Genomic DNA, 16282 nt, shown 5'->3' with positions numbered 1-16282 from the left:
GGCTTCAACAAGACAATAAATATTGTGATTTAAAAAGATGTGAGATTGATTGATTTATCTCTGCTGGACTAGCTACTTCTCAGTGCACGTCACTGCTGGTACCTACATTTCGGGATCCCGTACATCCCTTCCGCATCCTCTGAATTTTTTTTTTTTTGGCAGTGTCTGCTGCCACGTTCTTTTTCTGCTGCAACCTCAAAAAAGATGCGCGTGGCAGTAGACTCGGTCTTTGTTTTATCGTGATTTCATCATGCTATGTATGCAATTACGTCTGTAACACATACTGTGAAGTTGTAGCGATTACTTTCACAAAAATGTTTTAAGATTAGGTCCCTCAGCATTCTTCTAATAATAAACCTAAATGTTCTCGTAGTTAGGTTAAGTTCTGTTAGCATTAAAATAATATCGATAAATGTTTTCTAAAGATAAAGGTTCTTGCATTTCTCTCGTCTTAATCTGTTCTTAAGATTTGTAACATCATCTTAGCAGACGAATTACGTGGCAGCAGACTCGGCCTTTTTTTTTTTTTACTTTTTAGAGAAGGACATTCTGGGGATATCACACTATGCATAAGTTGCGAAATGCCATGGACTGGCAACTTTGTATCTTGCCAAGGAAAACATTGACGCCATTACAGAATAGGTACAGTATTTTCATGTAGTTTTAATCTTGTTTCATCCTAAATAATATTGCATTTCATCGTTATATTAATAACTCCCAATGTATATTAATTAATTTACTAATTATTTGCTAATAAAATTGTTCACTAAAATTGCTCTCTTTTTTTATTTCAGGCGAGACCAGTTCGAAGTACATTCCCTCTTTAGGAAAATGGTAAGCATAAATTTGTACATTTGACAACATATTGTGATACTGTAATACAAGTGAGGACTATACTTGCTCAAATGGTTAATTTGCATAAACTGATAGGGTTTTGTACTTTGTAGATGAAAGTAGATCATTATTGGTATATGTACTTGGTACGTGACAGGATATTCGAAAGAACGAAGTGTATTATAAAGATGTATATCTGTTGATTGCCATCGTCATTCATGACCGACCCAATAAATAACGAAACGACGTAAAATAACCGAAATACAAAGAAAGAAAGTTAAGTATTTTTATTTTTACACGATTCAACCACCGATTAGGCACGGTGTCGATATATGAGTGTGATATTCATGTTGCAACTTCTCCCACAACTCATTGCGCGAAATCACGCACAGCGCCATGTTTCCGGCAAACATTTCTTCGCTTATTGCAGTGGTTCCCAAAGTGTGCGCCGTGGCTGGCTTACAGGGGCGCCCCGAAATGTTCCAATATTTTCAGTGAAATGATATGATTGTTCGAAATATGGGTAAATATGCGATATCGCCTGAACGGATTTCTTCAAATTTACAGGAGAAACTTCTTACTGAAATCAGTTTCTGTAGCATTGTCAAAGGTCTTCACCATAGAATCCTGCAGAACAAGAAATAATAACTTTTTATGTAAGGAACTTGCATTTTCTGTAAAGCGACAACATTATGCCGTTGTTTCCTGCAGATGGCCCAAGCGTCGAAAGTCTCACCAGCGTTTCCAAATGTGCCTGTTTTTTTACGATTTTCTTTAACTATGCTTACCTAACCTAACGTAACCGGAAATGGTCCGTGGGGCTATCGTGAATGATTTTTGAGGCTATTGTGAATTATAACACCATTAAGCCTTGTTTCCATGATTATGAAAAACTAAATATGCTGACCAAGGCAGTAATTTAATTTTATTAAAAATATAAACTAAAACGTTACGTTTTAGTTTATATTTTTAATAAAATTAAATTACTGCCTTGGTCAGCATATTTAGTTTTTCTATTGTGAATGGTTTTTGGGGCTATCGTGAATGGTTTTTGGGGCTATTGTGAATAATTTTTTGGGCTATCCGTCAATGGTTCGTGATGACATAATGAACACGAGAGTAGGTATTTTTCAGTTAAGAAGGTTGAAACACTGCATACCCACTCCAAATCGACAAAACACAAGCACAACGTGTGATGATCCATGACGAGTGCACGCCATATTGTCTGTTACCCAAGCGGAACAAGGAAAACAAATTATTTACATTTGTACTTGCCTGTTATGCATAGCGGAACATTTTTGAACATGGGATTTTGCTTTTTTTACTGAAAAAAAGTATTTATTGTTCGTTGCTAATTCGCTTTCGTTACACACAATATGGCGGGCAAATCTTGACTCACGTCTATCATCAGCTGATATGCAGTGTTTCCAAACTTATTAACTGAAAAATGCTGCACAAATTATTCACAGAAGGTTTTTAAGCGAAAATTGATCCACAAACCATTCACGGAAGGTTAGGTTAGGCAAACATAGAAAATTAAATAGGAAAAAAAATATTTCACAATGCAACCTTCACACGTGATCTTGTAACACTACCACTTGGTTGCTGCACTAACTGGGGGTTACATAATCGAACGCACGGAACATTTGATTCACGTAGTCGGCGGTAATGGTGGCAAGAGCTATCGTGCATCGGAGATACCATTATGTCGAAAAATACATGATTTACCGGCCGAATACATAGAACGAAGTGACAAAACACTTCCACAAGCTTCCAGAAGTCTACAGAAACTCAGTTCCGTAAGTAGTTTCTCCTGTAAATTTGAAGAAATATGTTTTCACTATACCATACTGTTACCGTAAAGACACTTGATAAGTAGGACCCGGGACTTTGTATCCTATAAAACTCTAAAATATGTATGTAATTATCAAATAATTTTACAAATTTGTCAGAAAAATTAAGAAATATTCCCAGTAAAGCCAAAAATATGCACAACAGTACTTTCAAATTTCTCATTACAGGCAAGATCGTGTAGGGTGGGGGTGGGATATTAAATGATGTCAGAATCTCTCTAATCGAAAAATGTTGCGGGGAAAATACTGAAAATATCATGACTGCAACTATCCTCAGTTTCATTTACTAGTATGTTAGATTTACACCTTCGTGGGAACACACAAGTGGCAACTCTCTACAGCTCTGGTAAATCTAGGCAATCAATATACAAACAACTTTTTTTGGCAGATTTTAACTATATAGAATCTAAAAAACAGCCTACAAAACTTTTGTCAGAACATGTTATGATAAATATTTCCATTTCACAATGCACATGTCATCTTGTGGCAGCAGTCAATGCACGAACACAACATTGTAGGGGGATTTTAAGTATATAGAAATTGAAAAACAGCCTACAAAATTTTTATCAGAGCAAGTTACACTAAATACGTTTCCTTTCCACACTGCACTTACAATCTTGACGCAGAAGTTCCTGGTCATGTTTCAAGTTCTATTAAGCATTGCAGTGAGACACGAAAATTTTCTCAAGGTTCTCTACTGTGAAACTTCCTGTTATCTGCCAGCAACGTCTTGTAGAGGGAGAATGCATGTTCTACTACGTAGCATGAGGTCACTGGAGCAAACCTGAAACATGTTGTGTCTGGAAGAGTTAAATCTTATCATTTTCCAGAGTTGATCCTCTGTCCCTCCTGAGGACAATTGCTATGCTGGTAAAGGTGCTGTATCCAGGATTATTGTTCAAGATGTCTCAGAGTTTTTAGTTTGTCCCTTTGCTCTTGATAGCTTAGTTTTCACTTCTTCCTTAATTTCAAGATAATCATGTACACTGAGATCATTTGGCTCCAGTTGCTCGATACACAACTCCAGGAACCCAAAATTTACAGAAATGTAAACAATATCTTTCACTTTTGTATCTTGAACTCATTGCTAACAGATACGGCACCTTCAGTTTCAAAACCAACAATACATTGGCAAGAATGGAGCCAGTCTCACACTGTAGTTAAGTATGTCCTTACTTCCCGACACACCTCCGACTCGAAACTACCATAAGATTTTTTACAACCTCAGTTCGTGAAGGCAGCAAAAGGGGTCTCACATGATCCTTAAAATCGCATCTTGAAAAATGGCGACTGCACAAATACTATATACCACTTCACATGTTTAGATGCTAATAACTGCTGAAGAAAAGTGAAAATACTGTTTTCTATTAAAAAGATAAGTGAATAATAACATTGGTACTGATGAAGGCCTAAATGCAACTATTACATGTAGTGTTGTAGTTCCCAATTTTCAGATCTTATGCACTAATTTTTGTGGAAAGTTAAGAGACCATGTTTTCATTAACAGTATGGTAAAATTATTTAACTTCTAAAAAAAAGGCCATTGATGGTAGAATAACAATGATGATACACTCATAGCCAGCACAAAAGAGAGATATTACAATACAGAATGCATTTTTAACAAAAAAAATCCCTTAACCCTGCACACCCCCAGTTGAAAGTTAAAAAAATTCTGCATTATTTACGAATATTGTTCTGTTCCATATGTTTGTGGAGATGTGTTACAATGAGTAATGAATTTTTTTTTATAGTGACATTTATTACATCATTTTCATAATTGCCAACGCAATATTTTTGTAGTGTTTTCATAAAATGTTATTGGTTTTGAATAATGGGAAATGCATGGAAAGTTTGGTATGATTTTACAATACCGGACCCTTCCCCAATTTCGTCCATATTTCGCATATTCACTAATTTAGGGCTGCTAATCACGAATCTGCAGTTAATATTTGGCGCTCACGTGTAGAAATTCGAAAAAAATAGGGGGTCCGTGATCGCAACCGACAATGCTCGATTGCTCATTATGTACCGGAAGATTTTGTTTCTAATACTGAAAAATAGAAATATAATTTCTTATACTCACAAAATACGTAATCCCGATGAAGTATCCGAGGTTAACGTGTTGAAATTGTTATTTGACGTGTAGAAGTTGTAAATGAAGCTTTTCAATTGCCGCTATCGTTCTCCGTATACAATGATTGAAACCATGCAAAGAATGCCATGTTTGTTGCGAATCACTTCACGGAAAAATGGCAGAAGTTAGTAATCTGTGTGGTGTAAAGGTAGGAAATAAAGTTTTTTCTTAGTAAATTTTAGTTGGGTACATATTAATAATACAGGCCATTCGTTCATATTTCGCATATTCAATATTTTAGGACACTTGATCATGATTTTGTAGTTATAATATGTCGCTCTAGTGCTACGAAACTGAAATTTTCTTACGGTGCCCCACACACCATTAGGTTAGGTTCAGTTAGGCAAACATAGTTACAATTTAGAGTCGTAATTTCGTTCTTTCAGTATTGGAAACACGTAAATAATGAGCAATCGTGCATTGTCGGGTGCGATCACGGACCCCCTTTTTTCGAATTTCTACACCTGAGCACCAAATATTAACTGCAGATTCATGATTAGCAGCCCTAAATTAGTGAGTATGCAAAGTATGGACAAATTGGAGAAGGGTCCGGTATTGTAAAATTGCTCTGGAAGTTTAAAAGTAGTTAATATTATAGACCAGTATTTGGAATATCAGATATTGAACGTTCGAAGTGCTGGCATGACATTAGTGGGTGCGAGAATTACTGCAGGCTATGTTTTGGTGCATGTCATGTGACATATTTTACACCTGGAACCACGTAGCGAACAGTGCATATTTTTAAGGTATGTACTTTCCCAAGTAATTGTTTTTAGGTTAGGAGTGGTGGGGTTAATGCTGTTAGCAATTGGACATGCAATACTGATTTGTCATTCATGTTAAGAGTTCTTAGGTTCCATAGTGTTAGTGGGTCTCCCCGATGGCGGAGCAGTAGCATCGTCGCCTTGTAATCAAGGGTCTGGGGTTCGATACCCAGTAGAGGCACATAGTGGTTCGGATCCCACTTTAAACTGTAGGTCCAGTCCCGATTAGCCTTACTGTGCATAAAGTGGAATTTAAACACAAAATCAATCAAAACCATAGTGTTAGGAATTTCACACATGGATACTAATTTGGTGTTAGATTAGGAGTTTTAGGTTCAAAGGTATTAGTAAGTAGAGGTTAACTAACATTATTGTTCTTTTTTCTTGTGTTGAGTTTTCAGTTTAATGCTGATTGTTCTTTTGCCTCATGGGTGTTGCAAATAGTAGTTGGATAGAGAAATGTATAAAAGTAGCCCAGAATAGGAAGGTTTTTGTCTTAGGGAGAATTCACACTAAAGAGACAGGATGCACGTGACAAGCGACACTTGTTTCTTTGCTCAGTTTGCATGATTGTATAGATATAATTGCATTAATCAGTTTATTAGTCAGCCGAAAAAACTTAACATAAGACATGGTTACATCTAAATCACGTAAAATTTGTGCAAGTTATTGAAACTCAGGAGAGGCATGTGCATGAGAAAACTGAGAAATAATATGCACTGAGCTCAAACTGTATACGCTAGACTTTCCAGCCTGAATAAAGCGAATACCGAAACACTAGAGAAATGGTTCTTAACCTTCGTGAAACCATGTCCTGGTATTTTTTTAAGTCAAGAATTTAAGCCCAAGAATTTCCCTCATAATTCCTTTACAGTATTTAAGATTTTATGCATGAATTAACATGTACCTATGAAATTAAATATTGATAAACAAATTCTGGCATAATCATAAAGAGCAATAATAGTTTTATTACGTGTGTAGGATTGTTGACAAATATAAAAATATGGATGACGAAGTGGTAACATTTCCGGGTTCGATAACCGGTGGAGGTACATAGTAGCGTGGGTCCCACTTTATACTGTAGGTCGAGCGTAGGTGTAGTTTTGCCCGTCCGCTTGGGGGTGCTAGTTGGGCTAACTTTATTCATGTTTTTATCTATTGCAAAAATTATCATGCATTCTCCTTGGGGCCCGACCCTGTGGCCGAGTTGTTAGCACATCACGCTGCGATGCCAAGGGTCCCGGTTCGAATCCTGGTCGGGCTTGGTTGTTTGTGAATGCCCCTTCATCAATTTCATCATTTCATCACTCATCCCCATCTTCGCAAATTAGCCAAGAGGCACAAAACGCGAAGTAAAATAAACTAAATCAAATCAAAATCATTCTCCTTGGGAGACCGCTGATCCCCACATCATCATATCCAAAAGAAATTTAATTGTTAAATGAAATAAATATGCTATTATAGATGTTTGTAAATTTATTAAAGAACACATATCTTCTATAAAATAAAAAGGTAAAATTTTAGTATGTGAGATATTAATTAGATTTTATAGTTGCTAACAATTCATCTATGGCATGCAGGTTTTTTTTATTGGTTTATAATTTCTAATCATGTCAGTGTTGTACAAAACGATCCAATACACATATAATACACTTTTTTGAACGATTCTCTGTATTCACAGATTTCTTGAAAGCTGACATATCGGCTGTAATAACTAATCACCAGTATATATATGTTCTAATGGTTTCCCATGAACTCCAGCAAAAAACAGAATTTGTTGTTTGTTATTATTACTAGTACTACTGTTATAATAATTATTAATAGTAATTACACACATGAAACAATAATACAGTGGTCCCTCTATAATCCAGCCCCTCCAGTAGTCCGGCATTGAGAACTTACTGCATGTCTGTGTCTGAGACCTTGGCATGAGATAAACACTAGCCTCAGTATAGCGATCTGTACGCATCAATGTTGCACACGTGACCCCCACATGCACAGTTTTCTGTCTCAGTGTTAATTACATGTATTGATGCGAGTGAAAAATGTCCCTACAGAGCAAACGAAAGCATAAAACTTTCTCTAGTTGAGAAACATGCAATTTTAAATGATCCTCAACTAATCCGGCATTTTCGTTAATCTCGCAGTCCTCTGGTCTGATATCTGCCAGATTACTGTATATTGTTCAATAGTTAATATCAGTTATAATAAATAATGTAAAGTGCTCCCCCGTGCTTTGCACCATGCCATGAAGGCTTATAGGGGAGGGGGGGTTAGGGCCCCACACTTTCTTGATCACAGCCAAAGGTGGGGGTGAAGTGATCAGCACCACGCCCCTAGCCACCTTTACCACCCAGAGTTTCCTCCAGGTACCCACTTTATACGATGCTGGGTGGGCGTCGGAGCCGCTTGAACAGGTTGAAAAAGTCCCGGTTCTCCCCTGCTGGAGATCGAACCCGGGCCTCTCGCATGGTAGTCGGACACCTTAACGTTAATTAACCCTTTAGTGCATGAATTTTGAATTTTTTCAGAAGTCTTTCATAAAATGTATTTGTGAAATTGGTCCAATGTATACCATTAACAAACATATACAGGGTGTCCTAAAACAACTTCAAACATGCTTGGGTGCTGGTAGATAAAAACAAGTAACTTTTCCTTATAAACATTACCTTGAAAGCACTTAGTTTTTACGCTATAAGTACTGAAAATCTACCTGTCTGTATGGAGCTCAACACAACACAGACAACGATTGCTCTGACATACGGCAGGTTAAAAGTGATGTGAAAACAATTCTTGCGATGTTATAAGAAGTATTTACAAACTGACCAAGACTAAGAATTTCCAATAAATGCAGACTGATAATCAAAACTGTTAATTCTAAAATGTTATCATGTTTAGTGTGTCATGTACCAGGTGGTTATAATTAAAGTGACTGTGTTCAGAGTGATACAGCATGGGCTGTAATGAGAGTAGCAGTCTGAAACTTTGTAGATATGCTAACGAAGCAATGCGCTCGCGAATTATGGAGAGAAAAAAAAGTTCCAATTCTCGCCACCAGGGTGAAAAATGGCACTGTAAGCAGTCAAAATGTGGTATAGTTACAGGAAAAGGGCAGGAAAGATCAAACACATGAGAACAATGGTTCTGGCATGTTTATTAGGAACTATGTTTACAAGAACTGTTCAATATGGCCTCCCAATTCAGCAACATGCTGCATTCGTAACACGGCATGGTTGACAGTTGCTCGCAACATGTCTCTGATAGACACGATCTTTTAAATATCCCCACAGCCAGAAGTCACATGGATTAACGTCGGGGGATCTGGAAGGCCAATCATCTGGAAACTGCCTAGAGATGATGCGGTCATTAGTGAGGTTTCTCGCAGCAAATCTTTCACGTGGCGAGCGACATGTGGGGTTGCCCCATCTTGCATGAAAATGGTGGTGTGTTCAAAGATCTGTTGTTGCAAAGCTGGAATCACGTGTTGCACAAGGAGGTCCCTATAACGTGCAGATGTCACTGTACACGTAACAGGCCCTCGAGGTGTCATCTCCTCAAAGAAATACTGACCAAGCATGAAGGAGCTAGTGAACCCACACCAAGCAGTCACGTAAACTGAGTGCAATGGTTGTTCCTGCACAACATGTGGACGAGTGGAACCCCATATGCGACAGTTCTGAGTTTTCACTCCACCGTCCAGAGTAAAATGCACCTCGTCAGTCCACAGAATATTCCCCGGCCACATGTCATCCACTTCCATGCGTGCCAAAAACCGATGGGCAAACTCACGGCGTTGTGGAATATCTTGGGGTTTCAATTGGTGCACAATTTGAATCTTGTAGGGATACCAGTGTAAAATGCACCGCAATACCTTGCGAACTGTTGACCAGGGGAGTGACAATTCACGTGCCACAGCTCTAGCACTGGTTGCAGAAGTTGAGGCATGTGCTGCACGGTCAGCTACAGCTACAGCAACTTCGTCCACAACTTCCACGGGGATGGGCCGCCTTCCTCTCCCTGGTGCAACACCCAATTCACCTGTTTCCTCGAATTTCTTCATCATCTTCTTCAGCCCATTAATTGACATGGGCCCTCTTCTCAGCCCTTTCTGTTGGCGATATTTCCGCAGTGCAGCGTTACTATTGCTCCCATTCTGGTAAAACAACTTCACTAGCAGTGCACGGTCTTTCTTCACAATAGCCATTGCTTTTTACACGGAAAAATTCAAACTTTTTAATGTTCGGCGAACATTCACATCACTAAAGGAAAAAAAAGCAACAAGCGTCACCAACAACAACCAGGGAGCTCACACAATGGTTAGGCAATGTCACAGACTTTGACGTCAGAGTTACGGAAAATTCCACGATTTGACTGTTTCAGCTCCATTTTTTACCCTAGTGGCAAGAATGGGAACTTTTTTTTTGCATAATTTGCGAGCGCATTGCTTCATTAGCATATCTACGAAGTTTCAGACTGCTACTCTCATTACAGCCTGTGCTGTACCACTCTGAACACAGTCACTTTAATTATAACCACCTGGTATTATCAATAATTGCAACAGATGTTGACAAACAAAGAAATGGAAACCTAATATATCTGCCACCTCATTACGAACATGCAGATTTGTATATTGTAACAATATATTTACGTATTTAGAAATTTTACCTAGGTATGTTAAATAAAACCTGTTCCTAATTAGCAGAGGTGTCTCCTGAATGTATGCTGCGCATGCGTCAGTTGTGGGAAAAAGGACAGTTTGCTCTGCGACGACATTAATGAGCATTTCTACATTCTAATTTCTTCATATAGGAGAAGTATTTATTTTACTCGAGAGCGCTCAACTAAGCTTATATTACATTTTTTTGATCTGAAGCGATGCATACGTCAATTGTGGGAAAAGAATTATTACTTTCTTTTACTTCAGATCCATGAACCACATGCGTTTAGGAGACGACTCTGCTAATTAGAAATTCTTGGTAGTTGACTACAAATATTAGGACAAGCATGCTCGGACATCACTTCCTTTAAGCATGGAATTCAATATGCTGTTTGTGGTTCATTTGATTTGGTGTATCAGATAGCTCAACAATGTACCAAGTAATCCCCATGATGCTGCATCATGGACCATGTACTGTGAATAAGAATATGTTGAGACATGACTCTGGTATTATGGGAATCGGAGTCACGAGTAGCGTAGCTCGGAATAAAATAGGAGACTCAGATTCAGTTGCTTGGCTATCAAGGATAATTGAGAGGTCACAGAGTTAATTGGAGGATGGTCACTCACCTATGTGGTCCCTGAACAGTCACCCTGGTGGTCGGCCGGTGATGGGTGGCGGCTGTGGTGGTTGCTTGGATTGTTGCGGTCACGCTAGTGGAAGCTGTGGACGACTGGAAGGCAGCATCCAGCAAACCCCGATCAGTGTATGGAGAGGGTGAGAGAGAGGCAGCAGGCGACAACTGCGTTGATGTTATCAGCAGAGGCACAAGTCAAGCTGGTCCCCAAGTGGCTGGCCGATTTCTCGGATGAGTCCTGATGTGCTCTTCTTCGGCTTGTAGGCTTCCGTGGCTCTACCAAACGTCACCTTGGTCAGTCCAAGTGGGAACCTCCTGCTTGGTGTGTTGCCTCGGGTGGTGATATCTTAGTTCTCTCTCGTTTGTCTCCTGAATTGGGGTTTTATCAATCTTGGTTTGATGCCGGATGTTGCTGACATTGTCTTGCATCAATCGCTGCTCGCTGCTTCTTCCCGATGATTGCAACCCAGTGTTGCGGCGTTATTCAGCTGAAATAGCGGAATTCGTTGCTATTCCTCTTCCTGGTCTGGGGTGACTGTTCGGGAATAATGTCCCGAAGAGTGAGCGACTCTCGATGTTCGAGGCTCAGATCTTTCTTGGAGCCTGGTCCTTCATCAATATATTTGCAATATATTCACCTTTTTTTTGAGAACATACTAACTGCAAAGATGTACTTTGTTGTACACATTACGGTCAAGCCATTATCAGATGCAGGAGTGAATGTGTTCTTTGTAATATAATGTTCTCATTTCATTTCAGAAATCTCTGATAAACCTATATGTGCACATTTTATTTCTACTGCCATTTTTGTAACTAGTTTTTCTTTCTTTTTCAGCCTAAGGAAATCAGGGACATCAAAGACTTTCTGCTGACAGCACGGAGGCCAGATGCCAAAGGTTAGTACACATATTAATGTACTACAGATTTTCTTCCAGTTTTTTTTCACCTCCCTGCCTCTTACTGCCTACAATCGTTTCTTAGTTTCAGTAAAATAATGCAGTATAATATTCTTATATGTGACAATAAAAGCAAAAACAAACAGCAAATTCTAACAACAGTAGTTACATGTACAAGCTTTGTTTAAAATAAAGTTATTACGTGCTCATAACTGCCTTCTTATATAATTGTGGAGGACGAGGTTACAGTATTCCTTAGTAATAGTCTCTGGCCCAATATAGTGCATGTTGCCAAGTTTCTGGCAATTTTCTCGCTATCAGCAGAATCATTTTTCCATGTATCACTGAGGAATCACCCTAAGGTCTGCACTTTGTCATCAACGGTCTTTAAGCAATGTCCTCGTAGAGAATCTTATAGCTTCCAAGAAAGTCATACTCATAACAACTTATGTGTAGACTGTATGCAAGTGCTTTAGCACTCCCCAATTCCACTGCTTAAGCTGTTGTCCCAGCGAATTTGCAAAATGGCATCTGGAGTTTTGGTGCACCACAATTGGATGCCTCACTACCACCATATAATTGGACGTTTGCAACTACGAGGAATAGTTTGGAAAAAGAAGTGTCCCTAGTCTGCCATCTGCAGAGAGTTTTATTCTGGTGAAAGAACATGACATGAGCAGAAAGAGGAATCATTATTACACTATTTTTCCACATAGTCCCCGGCGACATTCAGCCACTTGTACTGCTTCACAAGTTTCAAGAAACCCAGTTCGTAAAACTGCATGTCCTGTTTACGGATAAGAAGACTGAAACCATTACAAGGCATAGAGTAACTAAACAATAAATTACCTTACCAATTATCCATTTAACATCACTCTTCTTAATTTGCTTGTTGCCCATAAGACGGCGCAATGTTCACGTTCTGTACTTTCCCTTCAGAATGCCAAAAAGTGATACTTCAGGCAAATTTCAACACACTTAAGTTCAATTACAAAAAGGGGTTAACAGGTGCCACTAGTTTACAATTGACTTGTTTCACACGTTACTCTGAACAGTATTATTAGCATTTACCCACACACTGTGAGCTTGAATTTAATGACACCTTAGTTGACGTCTGACTGAACGTATACTTCCTTAAAACTTCGCCCGCCCGTGAAACAAATAAGAACACGCCCCTACTATATGAATATATCATAATTAAAAATGGGTGATAAAGGAGCGGTTTGACAAGACAACTCTGTCCTGAAAAGAAACTGGGACAGGCATCGAACCCGGAAAGAGAGAGACCAAACAAAACGACATGGCTGGGGAGTCAGCATCAGGCCAGGGAGGACAGGGGACCATTCGTTTATTCTCTTTCCTTTTATATTTCTTTTATATATATATATTTTCTCTCCATGTGAGGAAACATAGGATGGGCCCGATGGAGCAACATGGCTGGGGAGCCAGGATCAGACCTCATTAGATAGATCCGACAAAGCTTCTCAGCCAGGTCCGGTATCAGATCTCAGGAGTAAAGGAGGGGTCTGACAGTTTTCGACTGGGGAGCTGGGATCAGATCTCTGGAGTAAGGAGAGGTCCAACAGTTCTTGGCTGGTAAGCCGGGATAAGACCTCTGGAGTAAGGAGGGGTCCGACAGTTCTCGGGTGGGGAGCCGAGATCAGACCTCAGGGAAGGGTCCGACAAAGCATCTCGGCCAAAGGCCGGCATCAGACCCAGGAAGGTTTTGGGGAGAGGAGAGTCTCGCACGTTCTCTGGTCGCTGTCAACTCATCAACTAACTACCTCAGCTTGAGCTCGCTGCTTATATACACTTGTATCAGCGCCGTTGCAGCGCCGCGATGAACTACTAGCTCTCCGCACAACCATATGATACTAGTCAACACGGGTCAGATTACCATATGTACACCAAGGATCGACCTTACATACAAACTCAATATGGATATCAAGCCATTAAGGTTCATTATATCCAGCAAAACATATTACAAGGGAACCTTAAGATAAAGACAAAAATCTTTAAGCACATTCACTTAACCCACCAATTAAATAGTTTACAAAGAAACACCACAAGGTTCCGTTTGCATTATTATCTAATGAGCATTTGACCCTAACAACCAAATACGAGGGGGTATCGTAAATTTTTGACAATCACCATGAAGTTTTTTAGCTATAAGCGTGAATTTTTGTCTGTAAACTTATTAAACCCTATGTAGCTAATGGTGCAAAAACCAAGTGATTGTGTTTTTTTGTTTCTTCAGAAATCGCATGAGTTAAGAGGAAAGTGTGAGATGGATATAATTGATGCCTGAAGTGTGACAAAGTTTCTGCATTTGAAGAGGAATAATACCCGACAGACCCATGATGAAATGAAAGCTGTGTATAGTAATGATTGCCCATCATATGAGACTATTGCGAGGTGGAAAAGGAATTTCCAAACTGGCCACATGTCACTCACAGACGAGCCAAGAAGTGGGAGACCGTCATGCACAGACGATGCTGTCAATGTGAAGAAAGTGGAGTGTCTTATCCTGGAATTTCGACGTGCAACCATCCAAACAATAATGAACGAAACGGGGCTTAGTTATGGTAGTGTCAAAAATAATTCACGAAAAATTTGCACATGACAAAGGTGTCTGCACGCTTGGTTCCACGCTAGCTGACTCCTTTTCAAAAACACACACGGTGCGAACTTTCGAGGTGGATGTTGACCCTTTTGGAGCAGGATGAAGATGATTTCTTTGGTCGTCTGGTAACCATGGACGAATGTTGGGTCTACCAGTACGATCCAGAAACCAAAACCATGAGCAAGGAGGGAAAGCACTCCCATTCCCCCCCACCCAAGAAGCAGAAGGTGCAGAAGTCTGCAAGGAAGGTCATGCTCTCAGTTTTCTGGGATTGTCGCGGGGTCGTATTCACAGACTACCTTGCGAAAAGTCAGACCATCACTGGCAACTACTACTACACACTTCTGGACAAGTTGCGAGGTGCTCTGAAAGAAAAACGGCACGGCATGCTCACGAAAGGTGTTTGTCTTCTGGCCGATAATGCACCCGCTCACTCTTCGCAAGTTGCGATCGAGAAGGAAAGGCGATGTGGCTAGGAAATCTTGCCACATCCACCCTATTCTCCCGATCTCGCACCAAGTGACTTTTTCTTATTTCCTTAAATGAAAAACCGTTGCTGGGTCGGCGATTTGACACCACAGATGACGTCATTATGTAGGTTGAGCAATGGTTTTCGGCGCAATCCAGGGGGTTCTACAAAGAGGGCCTTCGGAAGGTCAAGAAACGATGGCAGAAATGTGTGGTTATGGATGGTTACCATGTACAGAAGTCCTAAGTACCTCAATATAAAACACCAATTCTAGCTCGTTTAGAACAGGGTGATTGTCAAAACTTTACGATACCGATACCCCCTCGTAGTAACCTAGCTTCATGCTGGGCACGTTACAACTGCTGCTATGAGGGAAATTACCTTGCCTTTCACGATCAACAACAACATAGTGTTGCTAATTTTTCTGTTGTAAAGATCTTCAGCCTTCTTCGTTATCCAGGGTTGCAATGTTGTAACTATGGACTTTATAACGTGGGATGCATACTTGTTTACAGTTTGTGAAAATTTGAAAGAAATGAGACAGTTCAGTTACATGTTTTGAATCACACACCAGGTTAAAGACAAGCTCTCGGAGATATTTCTTTCACGTTTTCCATTGTAGTTGTACAAACATGGCAGCAAACCAAACAGAGAATGCATTTGGTGTGCTTCAGTTGGCTCATCTAGGTCACTGCATTTGATGCCATGTAGCTTTTTCTTGTGAGATTACATCTGCAACAGGACTGATTGACTGCTGATACAGTATTCCGCATCATCAGTTTTGTAAGGCACATCTTACGTTGGGATAGTGTTTCACAGTTCACCTGCGATGTGATTGTTTTCCCAGGCTCCATGAAATCCACCCAAAGCACACCTTGTTGATCCCAGAAAACAGTTGATATAGATCGACCACAAGGAAAAAAACCTTGGGACGAGAAGTCCCCGCGGAGCTTTCCCTTCTTCCCTCCACCTCGGGCCATAAGGAAGCTTGGCCCACTCTCCCCCTCACCTCCTCGCGGGAGTACACGGCACAGGAGTCGCGGGTCTGCGCAGGTTGTTTTGCTCGTGGTTCCACTATATGACTTTTCGTGGAGATGGAGTTTGCTTGAACTTTTTCGACTTTGATAGGTGTGAACGCACGACACGATTGCTGTACTTTTCTTTCACCCATTAAGCTCGGACCGTACACTTCACACAATTCTCGGTGAATTTCGGCAGCATTATGACCTTTGTCTTAAGACATCGAATCTCAGAGACTGTACCTCTTAACAGGCAGGATTGTGTATTCGCGCAGACATTTTAACATGCTCTAACTTGCAGGATAACCAACAGTTGACTAGCGAAAATATGATTGTTAGGTTGCTGATGGACCAGATGATGTTACTGCGCAGATGCTATCTGATCACTGTTACCA

The 16282-nt window shown here is 40.0% G+C and overlaps 1 protein-coding gene across 2 annotated transcripts in view; it reads left to right on the top strand.

Moving 5' to 3' along the window:
- The first annotated feature begins 557 nt into the window (after positions 1-557).
- Positions 558-16282, top strand: part of RpL38 (ribosomal protein L38) — a 38539-nt gene continuing 22814 nt past the window's right edge. The window contains exons 1-3 of one of the 2 annotated variants that reach the window (XM_083143427.1): positions 558-642; positions 795-834; positions 11716-11776. In XM_083143427.1, coding sequence (XP_082999553.1) covers positions 566-642; positions 795-834; positions 11716-11776 — 178 coding nt within the window. In that variant the 5' untranslated portion in view covers positions 558-565. The remainder of the gene's footprint in view (positions 643-794; positions 835-11715; positions 11777-16282) is intronic. The other variant, XM_083143428.1, reaches the window with a different exon arrangement.

Source organism: Lepisma saccharinum, chromosome 22 (genome assembly GCF_977018435.1).
Source record: "Lepisma saccharinum chromosome 22, izLepSacc3.1, whole genome shotgun sequence".
NCBI classification, from domain to species: domain Eukaryota; kingdom Metazoa; phylum Arthropoda; class Insecta; order Zygentoma; family Lepismatidae; genus Lepisma; species Lepisma saccharinum.
This window is presented reverse-complemented; position numbering and strand designations above follow the sequence as displayed.